This window comes from Salmo trutta, chromosome 34 (assembly GCF_901001165.1).
Source record: "Salmo trutta chromosome 34, fSalTru1.1, whole genome shotgun sequence".
NCBI classification, from domain to species: domain Eukaryota; kingdom Metazoa; phylum Chordata; class Actinopteri; order Salmoniformes; family Salmonidae; genus Salmo; species Salmo trutta.
Window position 1 is genome coordinate 18,901,345 of NC_042990.1, and position 18,015 is coordinate 18,919,359.

The 18,015-nt window shown below is 45.3% G+C and overlaps 1 protein-coding gene across 2 annotated transcripts in view; it reads left to right on the plus strand.

Annotated features, from left to right (window-relative positions):
* The first annotated feature begins 4,147 nt into the window (after positions 1–4,147).
* Positions 4,148–18,015, plus strand: part of arid1ab (AT-rich interactive domain 1Ab) — a 160,893-nt gene continuing 147,025 nt past the window's right edge. For both annotated transcript variants that reach the window (XM_029732110.1, XM_029732111.1), the window contains exon 1: positions 4,148–5,365. In XM_029732110.1, coding sequence (XP_029587970.1) covers positions 4,463–5,365 — 903 coding nt within the window. In that variant the 5' untranslated portion in view covers positions 4,148–4,462. The remainder of the gene's footprint in view (positions 5,366–18,015) is intronic.

An 18,015-nucleotide genomic window follows, 5' to 3' on the forward strand; every position in this document is an offset into this window, starting at 1 on the left:
TTTATCCTAAAAAACTCCTTAGTCCTTACCAATGATAAGTTTACCCATAACATGATGCAGCCATCATCATGCTTGAAAATATGAAGAGAGGTACTCAATGATGTGTTGGATTTGCCCCAAACATAACACTTTGCATTCAAGACAGAAAGTGAATTTCTTTGCCACATTTTTAGTAGTTTTACTTTAGTGCTTTATTGCAAACAGGATGCATGTTTCCTTCCTCTCCGGCAACTGAGTAAGGAAGGACGCCTGTATCTTTGTAGTGACTGAGTGTATTGATACACCATCCAAAGTGTAATTAATAACTTCACCATGCTCAAAGGGATATTCAATGTCTGCTTTTTTTTAACAATAGGAGCCCTTCTTTGAGAGACATTGGAAAACCTCTCTGGTCGCTGTGGTTGAATCTGTGTTTGAAATTCGCTGCTCGACTGAGGGACCTTACAGATAATTGTAATTGACTCAAGACATTTCACCTTTTCATTTTTATTCATTTGGAAAAATGTGGGTATTGTGTGTAGGCCAGTGACACAAAAACTCAATTGAATTAACATTGTAACGCAACAACATGTTTAAAAAGTAAAGGATTGTGAATAGTTTCTGAAGCCACTGAACATTACCCTACAGGGAGTGAGCTGGACAGCCATTGGACAGTTCTCAAGTTGGTACTTCCCTCCTTCCTCTGCACACTCCAGACTAGGTGTTCTACTGCTGCCTGGCAACCAACTGGACACAGCCCAACTGCACTTTATGTGTGTGTGTTTGGGTCTGTGTGTTTGTGCACGTGTGAGCAAGCCTGTGTGGCAGGCCTTTGTGTGGGAGTGTCCCTGACATTTACTGTGAGCATGTGCGTCTATGACAGCATGTTGTTGAATGAATGTAAGCTCTCTCTGTCTCTGTGTGTGTGTGTGTGTGTTTGTGGGAGTGTATATATTTGGCAGGCTGAAGTAGCGGGCTGCTTTTTAAGTAATGAATGCAAGTGTGTGTGTGTGTGTGTGTGTGTGTGTGTGTGTGTGTGTGTGTGTGTGTGTGTGTGTGTGTGTCTCCCAGTTATTCCAAAGTCAACTCCAGTGTTGTTAGGAAATTCCACTCCACATTATTGGGTTGGCTTGGCAATCGAATGACTCCATTCCCAGACTAGATCCCTTGGGATTAAAAAAAACTTCTCAATGATCGGTCAACAATTAACTTCCTCAAGACTGACACTTTTACCATTGCTCGCCTGGGTCAAAAAAAGAGAAAAAGAAATGTACTATACAAAAAAAGTCTCTGTATCTATTTATACATTAAACTTAATAACACAGACTGAAGAAAAAAAACATGAATGGCTCAACAAGGCCTCTGGGTGAACTTTGTTAAATCATTTACTCTTTGGAAGGAACTGCAGAATGTTATTGGCCAGCGATGTTACACTCAGATTGGTGTGGGTTTTAAGCTCATAAAAAAGCCCTAAGAATTTGGATTTCATTTCATGATGATGGATTTTGGGTATGTATCATTTACAGTTCAGTCTAGTGTATGTGGTTGGAATGATGCATTTTTGGATCACGGTCAGGGGTTGTAACAGTAGTTAGTGGACGCCAGAACAGAGCATTCTCCAGCAATGTGCTTCTTCTTCTATATACTCTCCTAGCAAAGGCCTGTGATGCTGAGGCAATACTGAGTGCAGGTCCTCTTGCTGTCAATTGCATGACTAAATAAAAAATGATCTCATATCATTCATTCCAACATATGCTTTCAAAATATTCCTTGTTATAGCATTATGTTTATCCCATCGACTTAATGTTTACTCCACATTTTTGAAATAATGCTGTTCCTTGACGCATTGTTTGTCTGTTGTTGTTTTATCAGAGAGGCCTCCAATCAATACTTGACATCGAAAGAAAAAGTAGTTCCTGGCTTTATTCCCCTGGCATGTGTCCAGGTCTATCCGTGGTGATGGTGGAGGGACCCAGGCCAGCAGGCTGGGGGTGATGCATCATGGTCAGCTACACAGTGGGGTACAGAGTTAACACTCCTAAATCACCATCATGGGACAGATGTGACCGTGTAAGGAGCCCAATGTAAATAGTCTTCATAACACCTTCATAACACTTCATAATGTCTTTATAGCACCTGATTCAACCGGTGTTATTTTGAGTGGTTGATGACTCGAGGTTATAAAGCCCAGAAGATGGTTGTAGTAGTTCCATCCAAAGCAGAGTGTCCTCCTCTGTCTCGTGAGAGTTGAGTGGGTATTTGGAGTGAATCGTTCCATGTTCGAATGGTGCAATAAATAAATAGGTTACTTTATGAAGACTCTGTATTGTATTATGACTACCAACATTCACCTTATAATATATATGTATTTATTCTGCTATAGTATATTTAGCTCACAATAAGCAAAACTAAACGTAAATATCCTTCTACCTTATAAATTATTCATAATGCAACAAATGAATATAGTGGTTTGTAGAAACCATGTAAGACAAAGGCACTTGAGCCATTATTTCCTGGACTGTTGCTGACTATACTATCTATTAAAGTCTATAAAGAAGTGTGCAGACATAATATATTTAAAGCCATGTGTAACGGACTACAATAGCAGTAAATGGGGGAGGATGGAAAATAGGAAAGCGGGGGTAAAAAAAATAGACCCCCCTTATGATGAACACCAAGTTTATGCTAAAGAGAAAAAAGAGAGATCCCAACCCCCTTCTCTCCTCTGTCTGCCTCTCTCTATATTCTAGCAGCACACAGCAACACTCCTCCCTCCCTAGCCAATATAGTCAGGCAGGCTGCTGACCCCCACACCTCCTTCCCTTCCTCCCTCCTTTTACAGCCTGTCTGTCCTTCCTCCCTTAATGCACATTTCAGAGAAAAAATAATAAACAACATTTCAACTAAGGGGATCCCTTTCCCATGCTAGTCAGTAGTATAGGCCTGGCTGCTGCAGCTCATCGCCAGAAAGCCCTGCATTGTAGAGGAGAGAAGGGCTGTGCTGAGCTGTGTGCTGTGCCTGCGCTGCCCATCCCCCACGCGCTGATAGCAAAGTTCTGCTGCTTTTGCAAGCAGAGAGAGGCTGCTGCTGCTGCTAGGAGAGAACACGAGGCAGGCAGGCAGGCGGAGAGAATGAGGAGAGGGGGTGGGGAGAGAGAGAGAGCGAGAGAGAGAGAGAAAGAGAGAGATGGAGAGAGCGAGAGAGCGAGAGAGCGAGAGAGAGAGAGAGAGAGAGAGAGAGAGAGAGAGAAAGCAGAGTGGCGAAGAAGAGGAGAGTGTGGCTGTTCTCATTTGATTATTTACATTATGCTTTCTCAAAATCTCCTCTTGATTTATCCTATAGGCTATTCTACGAAACCAAACACAGATTTGAATGGTTAATTTTGCTTTAGATATACCATTCTATGTAGGATTTTTCAGTGGCCTACACAGTTTTTTTTTGCTCTCTCTCACTCTGCATTTCTTTTTTTTATCTTCACTTCCTGCTCTGTGACTGGCTCAGTCCATCCCCATCCTTCTTTCTTTTCTATCCCTCTCTCTCTCTCTCAACACACACACACACACACACACGCACGCACGCACGCACGCACGCACGCACGCACACACACACACACACACTGTAATTTCATGCTTTCCTCTCTACAGATCAAGCCCTCTGCTTCTGCTAGTTCTCTCATTCTCTCCTGGCACATGGAAAGAGTCACTCACAATCGTAATAGTCTGTTACTGTATGATAAGATGCAGTTATAAACATATACTTCTATTGTGTGTAGAATTATACAACGTATCCCAGTAATATCTTCATGTGTGTGTTTCTACTCTGTATAAAGTGAAAAACAAAATGCATTATAACTATGCAGATTTGTAAGAAAGTTCTTATTTTCATAATCGGAGAATGAAGCTTTGAGGCAAATATATCGCCTCCAATGAAAATAACTAATGATTTAAAGATTCTGTGGTTGTCCACAAAACAGAAGCAATGTTGAATGTTATGAATTATGTTACATTTCCAAGTCACATTATGTATCATGTTCTGCTAGAGTCTCTAGTTCTATAACCCCATCAAATGAATCTAAACCAAATACATCCTTTATCCATCCCTGCTTGTCGTGTCCTAGTCGCCTCCTACCTACTGGTAAACTCCGCTCCGTGTTTTGCGTTCGTCTGAACGCTTCAGTAAAATGGCTGTGTCTCACGGAGCCTCGTGCTGGTTTGGTCGGTTTCTTGCTAATACTCTCGTTCTGTAACAGAAGCCTCCCCACATTTTCTGTCGGGTAATTTAATTCCCTGGATTCTTATTTATATTCTTCCAGTAACTTTCCAGTCGAATCGGAGACGGGAGTGTATGCCGGATTCGGTCCGGAGGTAGGGGGAATGATCCGGGACACGGGTACATTGTTATAAATAATTGTATTTATGTTCAAAGCTATTCAGAGAGCTCGATTGTGAGTGACTCGCTGTGAGAGAGGCAGAGAGGGATATCATGGCCGCGCAGGTCGCCAGCGTTGCCACTCTCAACACTAGCCCGCCATCCGAACTTAAAAAGCCGGATCGGGACCCACTGGAGGAGTCGGTACCGGGAGAGAAACAACATGAAAATAAGGAACCTGGATCTGACAACGGATCTCCGGGCCAGAAGGATCTGCAGGACGGGGCCGATGCTGGAAATGTAGGGGGAGGAGGGGAGCCTGACATGAAGAACGGGAACTCGTCCAGGGTGAATAATAATAACAACCAAAATGATACGGCGGGACCGGAGGGGAATAACCAGCCCGGGATGGGCCATCACCACCAGGGCTCATTCCCTCCACCTCCATACGGGTACAACCAGCACTACAGCCGGGGCCCTTTTCATCAACATGGCGGACAACAAAGCCCTGGCATGGCAGCTGCAGCGGGACCGGCAGTGCAGTCAGGCAACATGATGGACCCATACCCGCCCAACTCACACGAGCACGGCTTCCCCAACCATTTCAACAACTACAGCCCCTTCCCGAACCGGACTTCTTATCAGGGCCAAGGATACGCCATGAATTCCCCGCGTAATAACCAGCCCCCGGCGGCTGGGGGGCAGCCAGTCAAGCAACAGCCAGCAGGCGGAACTACAGCCATGGCTGCCTCCTACAATAACCAGAGGTATAACGTAGGAAACACACAGCCCACGTCTACCCCGACATTAAACCAGCTCCTAACGTCTCCCAGCTCCACGAGGACCTACCAGAATTACCCACAAGGGGACTATAGTAACCAGGAAGGGGCTAGCAAGGGAGCAGCAGATATGGCCAGCAGTCAGTATGGCGGGGGTCATCCGGGTTGGCAACAAAGGAGCCACCAGCCGCCTCCTATGAGCCCAGGGAACACGGGACAACCTCTGAACAGAAACCAGGTAAACTTTCTCTCAGTACTGGTGCACTTTGAGCAAGTTACAGACAGCTCTGTGTTGTGGTGGACCAGCCATTGCCAATGTAGCTAACAGTATCTAGCTCTCTAAAATGGCTGCCTCTGTTTTCTCCCTACACAAGCTACTATAAGAGCATTTAAACAGAGAAACTAGCCGTGTCTGTGCTAAAATACCAAACTCACCGAGCTACTAAAGATTTTGCCTGGTTCGGGGCAAAGGGGACACGAGTTTGAGGAGAAATTGGGCTAAAGGTGTTTAATTTCTTTGCTTATCAAAACTTGTCCTTCTTCAGCGTCGTCTGTATGAAGCACACTGCTAGTTATTTCCCCAGCTGGCTCTGTCGCTAACGAATCCCTGCTAAACATGTCTTTTTGTGCCATATCCACTCCATGTACACCTTAAGTTTGTTGCGAGCTTTAACACCAATTTTAAATGGCACAGATGACGTGCGATTATATCGGAACGATTTGTTATAAGCAAGCAGAGCGGATTTTATATGTATAGAAAAAGTACACTTCTGTCATTGTAAGTGACTGTGGTCGATGTTTGTAAATGTAGCAAATAACTGTCCTTCAGCTGCAACATTTTCCCGCGAGTTGTTTCGCCGTACGTTCATCTTCTGATCATTCATCCGGTTGTTACATTGTAGTTACCGGTAGACGTTACATTTTGCCCCTGTATCCCTGAGTTGTCTATGTACCGCCAGTAAACACGGCCAGTGATTTGAGTGAAATCAGTTTTCTTTGCTTTGAGATTTGAATTATGGAGGTAAAATCGTTCTGTGAAAGCCGGGAGACAGTTGGTCTTCGGCTGACATGCTCGCTGAGATCTGATTTGCTCCTGGTCATGTATAATTGCGTCTAATGTAACGCTGCAGAAACCATCCACATCAGCTCCTGCGTTCTGGCAATGTCAAGATGACGTTACTAATGTTATTCACGTACTTTAGCCTGTTTAACGGATTATGTTGCATGACATTTAGCCTGAATGAAATGCAAACAAAATATTGATTTGTATTGTGGTCAGCATGCAGCAGCCTAAGTTTTACTTTTGTGTCCATGCATGCTAAATAAAACAACACAAAATATACTTTCTGGATGGTTTCATTGAGCACATGATGTTGTGTAAGTCCCTCTAGTAATTTGCATGATAACTGTATTTCCTGACACTCAAATAATACATTAGTTGTATTTGTTTAGCGTAATTCTAGGTAAAATCTCAGCCGTAGACTACATGCAAAAATACTGTGTTTATACTTCTACATGCATGTACAGCTCCACAGACAGATTGGAGATGTGGCAGAACTCTAGTGCTGACTCTGGAACAGCAGAGGGAGTAGGTGTGACTGTTTCCCCAATGCTAGAATAGTGCTCCTAGCTGATCTAGGATCAGCACTAAGAGGAGAGACCGGAGTTCTGTTGGAGAATCTGACTGGTGTTGTGTGAGAGGATCTGAATGGCTGGAGAAGTCGTGGTGTTTACAAGCAGCCGAGGTGTCAGCCAAGTTACTATGATTACTTTCACGTGATGCTACACTGTGTGTAACCATGTCAACAGACTTCCGGATTTAGAATGTTATCAACCACATGTAGGCTGGGTGTAGAGTTAACCTCCTGAATATTGAATAGCCAGGCCTATTTGTCATTTCTATCCATTGACGTTTAGATGGAATTTGTTGATTTCAGTTTCTTGGCAATTATGTCATTTGCATGTGGTGTTGACATGATATTCAAGGTTAGGGTTGAATGTTTTTTGAAAGCATTTTAAACAAGTTATTGGTTAGCTCAGTGGTTCCCAACCCTTTCCGCATACTGTATCACCAATTGAATTTTGCTCTGCCCGGTGTTCCCCTGACGTACCCCCTCGTGCATTTTAGCAGTAGGCCTATGGTCTCATGAGTCTTCTCAAGTACCCCCTGTGGATAGACTAAGTACCCCCAGGGGTCCTAGTACCCCTGGTTGGGAACCACTGAATTAGTTGACTATGACTGCTACATTTTTCAGCAGTCTGTGGACTGTTCTTTCCTCTGTTGTATTATTCTCCCCAAGAGACTTGCATGATGCCACTGGGAATACCTGTCTTAAAGACACTTTCATTCCTTCTCTCAGGTGTTTGCAGACTCCTGTTCATTCTCCTGTAGGCAAGCTGTGTAGTGGACAATTTAAAGCCCAGGACTGCAATTTGGGATGCATTCAGCCACAGCTCTGCATGTGGAGCTGCTGGAGAGTCGAAGAAACAAACTATTATGCAGTTTCCAGTGGCAATCTCCTCTGAGAGTCTTGTGTTAAATCCTGTTATGTTGTTAAAATCCATTGTGGGATCGACATATGTTATTCTTGAATTGTGCTGCTCACATACACATGCTCGTACAGTTGTTACATGGGAATAGAAATGCCATTGCCTCTCCTCAGCCTTCTCAGTAATAAGCTGTGCCTGCCTAGGCTACAATATCACTGTTACTGACAATGCGTTTCAGTTTCTGTATTTGGAGTTGATGTATTTGTACAGATCTATGGACAGAGGTCATCACTGTATCTTTTCCTAAACGATGGCCAGGTTGTTAGGGGGCTGGTGCTGAGACTGCGGGGCTTAGAGTGAATGGAAAAGAGTTTGGCTTGCTCTTTCAGGGTCTCGTCCCGATTACGGCAGGGCACTTTGTGACAAATGTTGCTTTTAAAAGGGCAAATTGATTGATTGCTGAACAAACCCATTTGCTTGATGAAGGTCAGTTGGAGAAGCTCATTTTCTTTGAGGCAAATCTGAAGATGAGAGCTGTCTATCCTAATGTCTGTCTGTCTGTCTGACCGCAGACAGACAGACCCAGACCTTTTCTGTGAGACAACACACATCTGGCTAAAATCAAATCTGCTTGGTGTCCAATAAAGTTTGTGGCCATTTTTGTGACAACACAAACCCTGGAATAATTTGAAGCTACCAACATGGACATATGGTAGCTGGCCACACATTCAGCTAGACCAAGGTTGCGTTCGTGTGTTCGTCTGTGGTACTGAAGTTTGACCGAGGGGACCTTGATGTGGTGGACCAAAGTCTAGGTGAAGTCTCAGTTTGACCGGACTAAAACTAGTCTGCCCATACTGACGGGGGATGGCTTTACCAGTTTGTGGAATCTTCTAGGTAAATATTGATAGGAACATGATTACTGATTTTTAAGGTGAAATGTTGTCAATCTCTGTAACCTCGATGTACTGTTTGGAGGTACTTGAGAGGACCAGGGTTGAGAAACACTGCTATAGCCAGTGAGGTGGTGGGGACTGTGCGCTGTGCTCTACTGTATTGTGGCTGTGCACTCAAGGATTCTATCCTGTCTGTCTGCAGTGCTGAGTAATGATTATCCACACACCAAACGGCCAGGACAGAGTGCTGCCTCGTTTGTGTGTGTGTGCGCCCTGTGTGACGGGCTGATCCTGTGTGTGAGAGGGGGAGAAAGAGTGTGGGTGATACCCAGAGGAGGGGGAATGTTTTTGTGAATGATCTTTGGCCGCCTGTGACAGCTGTGTGTGTGTGTGTGCGCGCGCTTGGCTGTGTGTTCCCGCGTGGCGGATGCCTCGGGAGGATCTCCTCTCTGTGACCGGCTCAGTGCTCCACGTGCCACCAGTCATCCGTCTCTTCTCTTCAGTCAGACAGACAAGTGGTTTTCCGCCCTGAGACAACAGTCTAGGAGGTGGCGCATACGGACTACAGTCCCTCACTCACTTGTCTTTTGTCCCCCTCTTTCCCTACAGTATTCTCTCATTCCACACGTTGTGTCCCCCTCTTTCCCTACAGTATTCTCTCATTCCACACGTTGTGTCCCTCTCTTTCCCTACAGTATTCTCTCATTCCACACGTTGTGTCCCCCTCTTTCCCTACAGTATTCTCTCATTCCACACGTTGTGTCCACCTCTTTCCCTACAGTATTCTCTCATTCCACACGTTGTGTCCCCCTCTTTCCCTACAGTATTCTCTCATTCCACACGTTGTGTCCCTCTCTTTCCCTACAGTATTCTCTCATTCCACACGTTGTGTCCCCCTCTTTCCCTACAGTATTCTCTCATTCCACACGTTGTGTCCCCCTCTTTCCCTACAGTATTCTCTCATTCCACACGTTGTGTCCCCCTCTTTCCCTACAGTATTCTCTCATTCCACACGTTGTGTCCCTCTCTTTCCCTACAGTATTCTCTCATTCCACACGTTGTGTCCCCCTCTTTCCCTACAGTATTCTCTCATTCCACACGTTGTGTCCACCTCTTTCCCTACAGTATTCTCTCATTCCACACGTTGTGTCCCCCTCTTTCCCTACAGTATTCTCTCATTCCACACGTTGTGTCCCCCTCTTTCCCTACAGTATTCTCTCATTCCACACGTTGTGTCCCTCTCTTTCCCTACAGTATTCTCTCATTCCACACGTTGTGTCCCTCTCTTTCCCTACAGTATTCTCTCATTCCACACGTTGTGTCCCCCTCTTTCCCTACAGTATTCTCTCATTCCACACGTTGTGTCCCTCTCTTTCCCTACAGTATTCTCTCATTCCACACGTTGTGTCCCTCTCTTTCCCTACAGTATTCTCTCATTCCACACGTTGTGTCCACCTCTTTCCCTACAGTATTCTCTCATTCCACACGTTGTGTCCCCCTCTTTCCCTACAGTATTCTCTCATTCCACACGTTGTGTCCACCTCTTTCCCTACAGTATTCTCTCATTCCACACGTTGTGTCCCCCTCTTTCCCTACAGTATTCTCTCATTCCACACGTTGTGTCCACCTCTTTCCCTACAGTATTCTCTCATTCCACACGTTGTGTCCCCCTCTTTCCCTACAGTATTCTCTCATTCCACACGTTGTGTCCCCCTCTTTCCCTACAGTATTCTCTCATTCCACACGTTGTGTCCACCTCTTTCCCTACAGTATTCTCTCATTCCACACGTTGTGTCCACCTCTTTCCCTACAGTATTCTCTCATTCCACACGTTGTGTCCCCCTCTTTCCCTACAGTATTCTCTCATTCCACACGTTGTGTCCCCCTCTTTCCCTACAGTATTCTCTCATTCCACACGTTGTGTCCCCCTCTTTCCCTACAGTATTCTCTCATTCCACACGTTGTGTCCCCCTCTTTCCCTACAGTATTCTCTCATTCCACACGTTGTGTCCCCCTCTTTCCCTACAGTATTCTCTCATTCCACACGTTGTGTCCCCCTCTTTCCCTACAGTATTCTCTCATTCCACACGTTGTGTCCACCTCTTTCCCTACAGTATTCTCTCATTCCACACGTTTTGTCCCCCTCTTTCCCTACAGTATTCTCTCATTCCACACGTTGTGTCCCTCTCTTTCCCTACAGTATTCTCTCATTCCACACGTTGTGTCCCCCTCTTTCCCTACAGTATTCTCTCATTCCACACGTTGTGTCCACCTCTTTCCCTACAGTATTCTCTCATTCCACACGTTGTGTCCCTCTCTTTCCCTACAGTATTCTCTCATTCCACACGTTGTGTCCCCCTCTTTCCCTACAGTATTCTCTCATTCCACACGTTGTGTCCCCCTCTTTCCCTACAGTATTCTCTCATTCCACACGTTGTGTCCCCCTCTTTCCCTACAGTATTCTCTCATTCCACACGTTGTGTCCCTCTCTTTCCCTACAGTATTCTCTCATTCCACACGTTGTGTCCACCTCTTTCCCTACAGTATTCTCTCATTCCACACGTTGTGTCCCCCTCTTTCCCTACAGTATTCTCTCATTCCACACGTTGTGTCCCCCTCTTTCCCTACAGTATTCTCTCATTCCACACGTTGTGTCCCTCTCTTTCCCTACAGTATTCTCTCATTCCACACGTTGTGTCCCCCTCTTTCCCTACAGTATTCTCTCATTCCACACGTTGTGTCCCTCTCTTTCCCTACAGTATTCTCTCATTCCACACGTTGTGTCCACCTCTTTCCCTACAGTATTCTCTCATTCCACACGTTGTGTCCCCCTCTTTCCCTACAGTATTCTCTCATTCCACACGTTGTGTCCACCTCTTTCCCTACAGTATTCTCTCATTCCACACGTTGTGTCCCCCTCTTTCCCTACAGTATTCTCTCATTCCACACGTTGTGTCCCCCTCTTTCCCTACAGTATTCTCTCATTCCACACGTTGTGTCCCCCTCTTTCCCTACAGTATTCTCTCATTCCACACGTTGTGTCCCCCTCTTTCCCTACAGTATCTCTCATTCCACACGTTGTGTCCCCCTCTTCCCTACAGTATTCTCTCATTCCACACGTTGTGTCCCCCTCTTTCCCTACAGTATTCTCTCATTCCACACGTTGTGTCCCCCTCTTTCCCTACAGTATTCTCTCATTCCACACGTTGTGTCCCCCTCTTTCCCTACAGTATTCTCTCATTCCACACGTTGTGTCCCCCTCTTTCCCTACAGTATTCTCTCATTCCACACGTTGTGTCCCCCTCTTTCCCTACAGTATTCTCTCATTCCACACGTTGTGTCCCTCTCTTTCCCTACAGTATTCTCTCATTCCACACGTTGTGTCCCCCTCTTTCCCTACAGTATTCTCTCATTCCACACGTTGTGTCCCTCTCTTTCCCTACAGTATTCTCTCATTCCACACGTTGTGTCCCTCTCTTTCCCTACAGTATTCTCTCATTCCACACGTTGTGTCCCCCTCTTTCCCTACAGTATTCTCTCATTCCACACGTTGTGTCCCTCTCTTTCCCTACAGTATTCTCTCATTCCACACGTTGTGTCCCTCTCTTTCCCTACAGTATTCTCTCATTCCACACGTTGTGTCCCTCTCTTTCCCTACAGTATTCTCTCATTCCACACGTTGTGTCCCCCTCTTTCCCTACAGTATTCTCTCATTCCACACGTTGTGTCCCCCTCTTTCCCTACAGTATTCTCTCATTCCACACGTTGTGTCCACCTCTTTCCCTACAGTATTCTCTCATTCCACACGTTGTGTCCCTCTCTTTCCCTACAGTATTCTCTCATTCCACACGTTGTGTCCACCTCTTTCCCTACAGTATTCTCTCATTCCACACGTTGTGTCCCTCTCTTTCCCTACAGTATTCTCTCATTCCACACGTTGTGTCCACCTCTTTCCCTACAGTATTCTCTCATTCCACACGTTGTGTCCCCCTCTTTCCCTACAGTATTCTCTCATTCCACACGTTGTGTCCCCCTCTTTCCCTACAGTATTCTCTCATTCCACACGTTGTGTCCCTCTCTTTCCCTACAGTATTCTCTCATTCCACACGTTGTGTCCCCCTCTTTCCCTACAGTATTCTCTCATTCCACACGTTGTGTCCCCCTCTTTCCCTACAGTATTCTCTCATTCCACACGTTGTGTCCCTCTCTTTCCCTACAGTATTCTCTCATTCCACACGTTGTGTCCCCCTCTTTCCCTACAGTATTCTCTCATTCCACACGTTGTGTCCCCCTCTTTCCCTACAGTATTCTCTCATTCCACACGTTGTGTCCCCCTCTTTCCCTACAGTATTCTCTCATTCCACACGTTGTGTCCCCCTCTTTCCCTACAGTATTCTCTCATTCCACACGTTGTGTCCACCTCTTTCCCTACAGTATTCTCTCATTCCACACGTTGTGTCCCCCTCTTTCCCTACAGTATTCTCTCATTCCACACGTTGTGTCCACCTCTTTCCCTACAGTATTCTCTCATTCCACACGTTGTGTCCACCTCTTTCCCTACAGTATTCTCTCATTCCACACGTTGTGTCCCTCTCTTTCCCTACAGTATTCTCTCATTCCACACGTTGTGTCCCCCTCTTTCCCTACAGTATTCTCTCATTCCACACGTTGTGTCCCCCTCTTTCCCTACAGTATTCTCTCATTCCACACGTTGTGTCCACCTCTTTCCCTACAGTATTCTCTCATTCCACACGTTGTGTCCACCTCTTTCCCTACAGTATTCTCTCATTCCACACGTTGTGTCCACCTCTTTCCCTACAGTATTCTCTCATTCCACACGTTGTGTCCCTCTCTTTCCCTACAGTATTCTCTCATTCCACACGTTGTGTCCACCTCTTTCCCTACAGTATTCTCTCATTCCACACGTTGTGTCCCCCTCTTACCCTACAGTATTCTCTCATTCCACACGTTGTGTCCACCTCTTTCCCTACAGTATTCTCTCATTCCACACGTTGTGTCCACCTCTTTCCCTACAGTATTCTCTCATTCCACACGTTGTGTCCACCTCTTTCCCTACAGTATTCTCTCATTCCACACGTTGTGTCCCCCTCTTTCCCTACAGTATTCTCTCATTCCACACGTTGTGTCCCCCTCTTTCCCTACAGTATTCTCTCATTCCACACGTTGTGTCCACCTCTTTCCCTACAGTATTCTCTCATTCCACACGTTGTGTCCCCCTCTTTCCCTACAGTATTCTCTCATTCCACACGTTGTGTCCCCCTCTTTCCCTACAGTATTCTCTCATTCCACACGTTGTGTCCACCTCTTTCCCTACAGTATTCTCTCATTCCACACGTTGTGTCCACCTCTTTCCCTACAGTATTCTCTCATTCCACACGTTGTGTCCCCCTCTTTCCCTACAGTATTCTCTCATTCCACACGTTGTGTCCACCTCTTTCCCTACAGTATTCTCTCATTCCACACGTTGTGTCCCCCTCTTTCCCTACAGTATTCTCTCATTCCACACGTTGTGTCCACCTCTTTCCCTACAGTATTCTCTCATTCCACACGTTGTGTCCACCTCTTTCCCTACAGTATTCTCTCATTCCACACGTTGTGTCCACCTCTTTTTCCTGCCCTAATCAGGCCGCTCTTACCCTTTTTTCCCCCCATCCTCAAATCATTCTCTCCTTATTTTACTTGTACCAGTCACTGGCCTTAGAGCAGTGGTATGGGATTGGGGCCATGCTAGTGGTCTACCACTAGGTGAAGCCTACAAGATGGACTGGAGGTCCATGTGCAGCTTAAAAACAAAGGCTAGCATTTATTTAGGACTACACACATTTAAAAAAAAAAGTGCAAACCCATTCAATTCTGTCAAATTCTTCTCGTCTCCCCATGTTTGGACAAAATTGCTTGACTCCAAGGTTGGAATGTAACGGTAATTCATTTATTTTGACATTTAGGTGGTTTATCTTTAAAAAGCACTATATTAGCATAGTTATATGCTAGCGTGGCTGCAGACTTAATTTACGTGATGTATAATGTGTATTTTATAGAGAAGCAGGTTAACCTTTAAATGTTTGGCTGCTGAGTGGAGAATGGCGGTTCAGCTGTTGATTCTGGGGGGGGGGGGGGGGTACATTTTGTTACTGTACCACACAGCTTTTCATACACAGCTCTGCTCAGGCTAAAATGTGCTAAAATGCCATTGGCTTCATGAGGGATGGGAAAGCGGACGTTGCAGAGTCTCCTTGCAATGCATTTTGGGGGATACCATCGTTGATGAGGTTTGAGCAAACCCAAATGTATATTTCACAAGTTAAAGTGAAATGGTACAGTTACTGCCTCTCATTTGGTTGTACTGCTCTGAAACCTGTTAGTATGGTTCCTCCTTGGGCCTCAGGCTCCACCACCATGCAGGCTAGGTGTAGGTGTGGCAGGCTGCAGCATTGATATCTCCCGCCAATCATCAAACTCCACGACCCCAGAATTTGCATGTGTTAGGCCTAACTGTTGCTTAGCGAAGAGTGTGTGTGTGTGTGTATTGCTGCTGTTGCTTCCTTCAATTGTAGTGCTGGATGTGCAAATTCACCAGTCCAACAGTTCTACTCCCCCTCTGAGGCGTGCTTACCTAGTGAGTTGAGACTAGGGTGAATGTCTGACTGAGAGTGTTAGTGGGTTAGGTGTGTGACCCAGACAGATCCGTAAAGCACCCTCTGTTCCTGCCTGCCTGGCTTGGTTTCAGCTGGGTATTTCTGCCACGGAAATGGTAGTGTAGTGACTGAGTGACACACTTATTATCGTACGGGGTCATCCAGGCCAGGCATCTGAGGTCATCGGGACTTGTGGTTAGACTTGTATAAACATCTGAGGACATCATGTGACCTGTTGCTGGGGTGTCATGGGATTGTCTTATCTCTTTGGCTGATGCATAAAACTGGCTAAAATAGAAGCTAGCCTAATGGGCCACACAGCCTATTTATCCATGACATTACCTTTAAACCAAAATAATTCCGTATTAGCTGCAAATGTCTTAACTTCTGGGTTGGTGAAAACAGCGTGGCTAATGAAATTTGAGCAAGGCAGGATATTTATGGTTGGCCAATCAAAAAGCTGAGTTATTCTAGGGTTGTACCCCATGGAGTCCAACCACCAGCACCCCTAGCCTCTCTTCAGGATATGAGGGACCTGGCTAGAAGATGGGTCTGGTCTGAGGGCGACAGGTTCATGTTCTGCAGTGGAACGTCCTGTTCAGTCTCTTATCTCTGACCTGATATTATACTGCCTATAGAAGAAGAAAAAGCCTGAAAAAAATGATTGTTCTGTCAAATGGGAGAATACATTTTGGTTGCTGAGTGTATATATATATTTTATCTGTTACGTTGTTTGGTTTGTGAAGGCTACAGCTTTGTGTTCTTCTCCCAACCTAGGCCAGACGGTACTTTACCGACAATATTGGGAAAATCCTCCATTTGAAAAAAGGGTAGCCTATCTTGTCTTACAGTAGAGTTCAACATTCAGATGACTTGTCCTGTGGCCCAACAGGCTGTGCCAAGTGAAAGCTACCGGCCCGAAGGTGAAATTGACCTGGCCCCTCTGGACAAGATCCGCTCACAGGGAAGAGAATGATTCTCATAACAGCCTCATCTTTTATGTGGATTTTAGGCTCAAAACTAAAGGCCTGTTAACTTTGTTTCATCCTGTTAGCGTCCAACCGGTTCAATTGAAGCATTTTTAATCCATGGTGTGTGTGAGCTCCTGTATTTAATCCTTTTGTCCTGTAAATCTTTAGATTTTTTGCGAACAGCTGGAGGAACATCTGGGTGTGTACTGCTGTAGTAGTGTGGCTCATCAGTCCTCACTCCCTCCCCATACGATTGGGGCGTAAGCAGGAGAGGAGGTATTTTTCTTGTTTTATTCCAGTCTTCTAGCGGTCAGCTTAGAGTCCTAACCAATGCTGTTGTAAGAGTGGCGGGCATGGGTTTAACTTGTATACAGTTGAAGTCGGAAGTTTACATACACCTTAGCCAAATACATTTAAACTAAGGTTTTCACAATTCCTGACATTTAATCCTAGTAAAAATGCCCTGTCTTAGGTCAGTTAGGATCACCACTTTATTATAAGAATGTAAAATGTCAGAATAATGGAGAGTGATTTATTTCAGCTTTTATTTCTTTCATCACATTCCCAGTGGGTCAGACGTTTACATACACTCAATTAGTATTTGGTAGCATTGCCTTTAAATTGTTTAACTTGGGTAAAACGTTTCGGGTAGCCTTCCATAAGCTTCCCACAATAAGTTGTGTGAATTTTGGTCCATTCCTCCTGACAGAGCTGGTGTAACTGAGTCAGGTTTGTTGGCCTCCTTGCTCGCACACGCTTTTTCAGTTCTGCCCACACATTTTCTATGGGATTGAGGTCAGGGCTTTGTGATGGCCACTCCAATACCTTGACTTTGTTGTCCTTAAGCCATTTTGCCACATCTTTGGAAGTATGCTTGGGGTCATTGTCCATTTGGAAGACCCATTTGCGACCAAGTTTTAACTTCCTGACTGATGTCTTGAGATGTTGCTTCAATATATCCACATAATTGTCCATCCTCATGATGCCATCTATTTTGTGAAGTGCACCAGTCCCTCCTCCAGCAAAGCACCCCCACAACATGATGCTGCCACCCCCGTGCTTCACGGTTGGGATGGTGTTCTTCAGCTTGCAAGCCTCCCCCTTTTTCCTCCAAACATAACGATGGTCATTATGGCCAAACAGTTCTATTTTTGTTTCATCAGACCAGAGGACATTTCTCTAAAAAGTACGGCCTTTGTCCCCATGTGCAGTTGCAAACCGTAGTCTGGCTTTTCTATGGCGGTTTTGGAGCAGTGGCTTCTTCCTTTGCACTTTTTGCACCTTTGCACTTTTTGCACCAAAGTACGTTAATCTCTAGGAGACAGAACGCGTCTCCTTCCTGAGCGGTATGATGGCTGCGTGGTCCCATGGTGTTTATACTTGCGTACCATTGTTTGTACAGATGAACATGGTATCTTCAGGCATTTGGAAATTGCTCCCAAGGATGAACCAAAAAAATAATTCTGAGGTCTTTGATTTTCCCATGATGTCAAGCAAAGAGGCACTGAGTTTGAAGGTAGGCCATGAAATTCATCCACAGGTACACCTCAAATGATGTCATGGTGTTAGATGCTTCTGACAGGCTAATTGACATCATGGGAAAATCAAAAGAAATCACCCAAGACCTCAGAATTTTTGGGGGGTTCATCCTTGGGAGAAATTTCCAAACGTCTGAAGGTACCATGTTCATCTGTACAAACAATAGTATGCAAGTATAAACACCATGGGACCACGCAGCCATCATACCGCTCAGGAAGGAAACGCGTTCTGTCTCCTAGAGATGAACGTACTTTGGTGCAAAAAGTGAAAATCAATCCCAGAACAACAGCAAAGGACCTTGTGAAGATGCTGGAGGAAACAGGTACAAAAGTATCT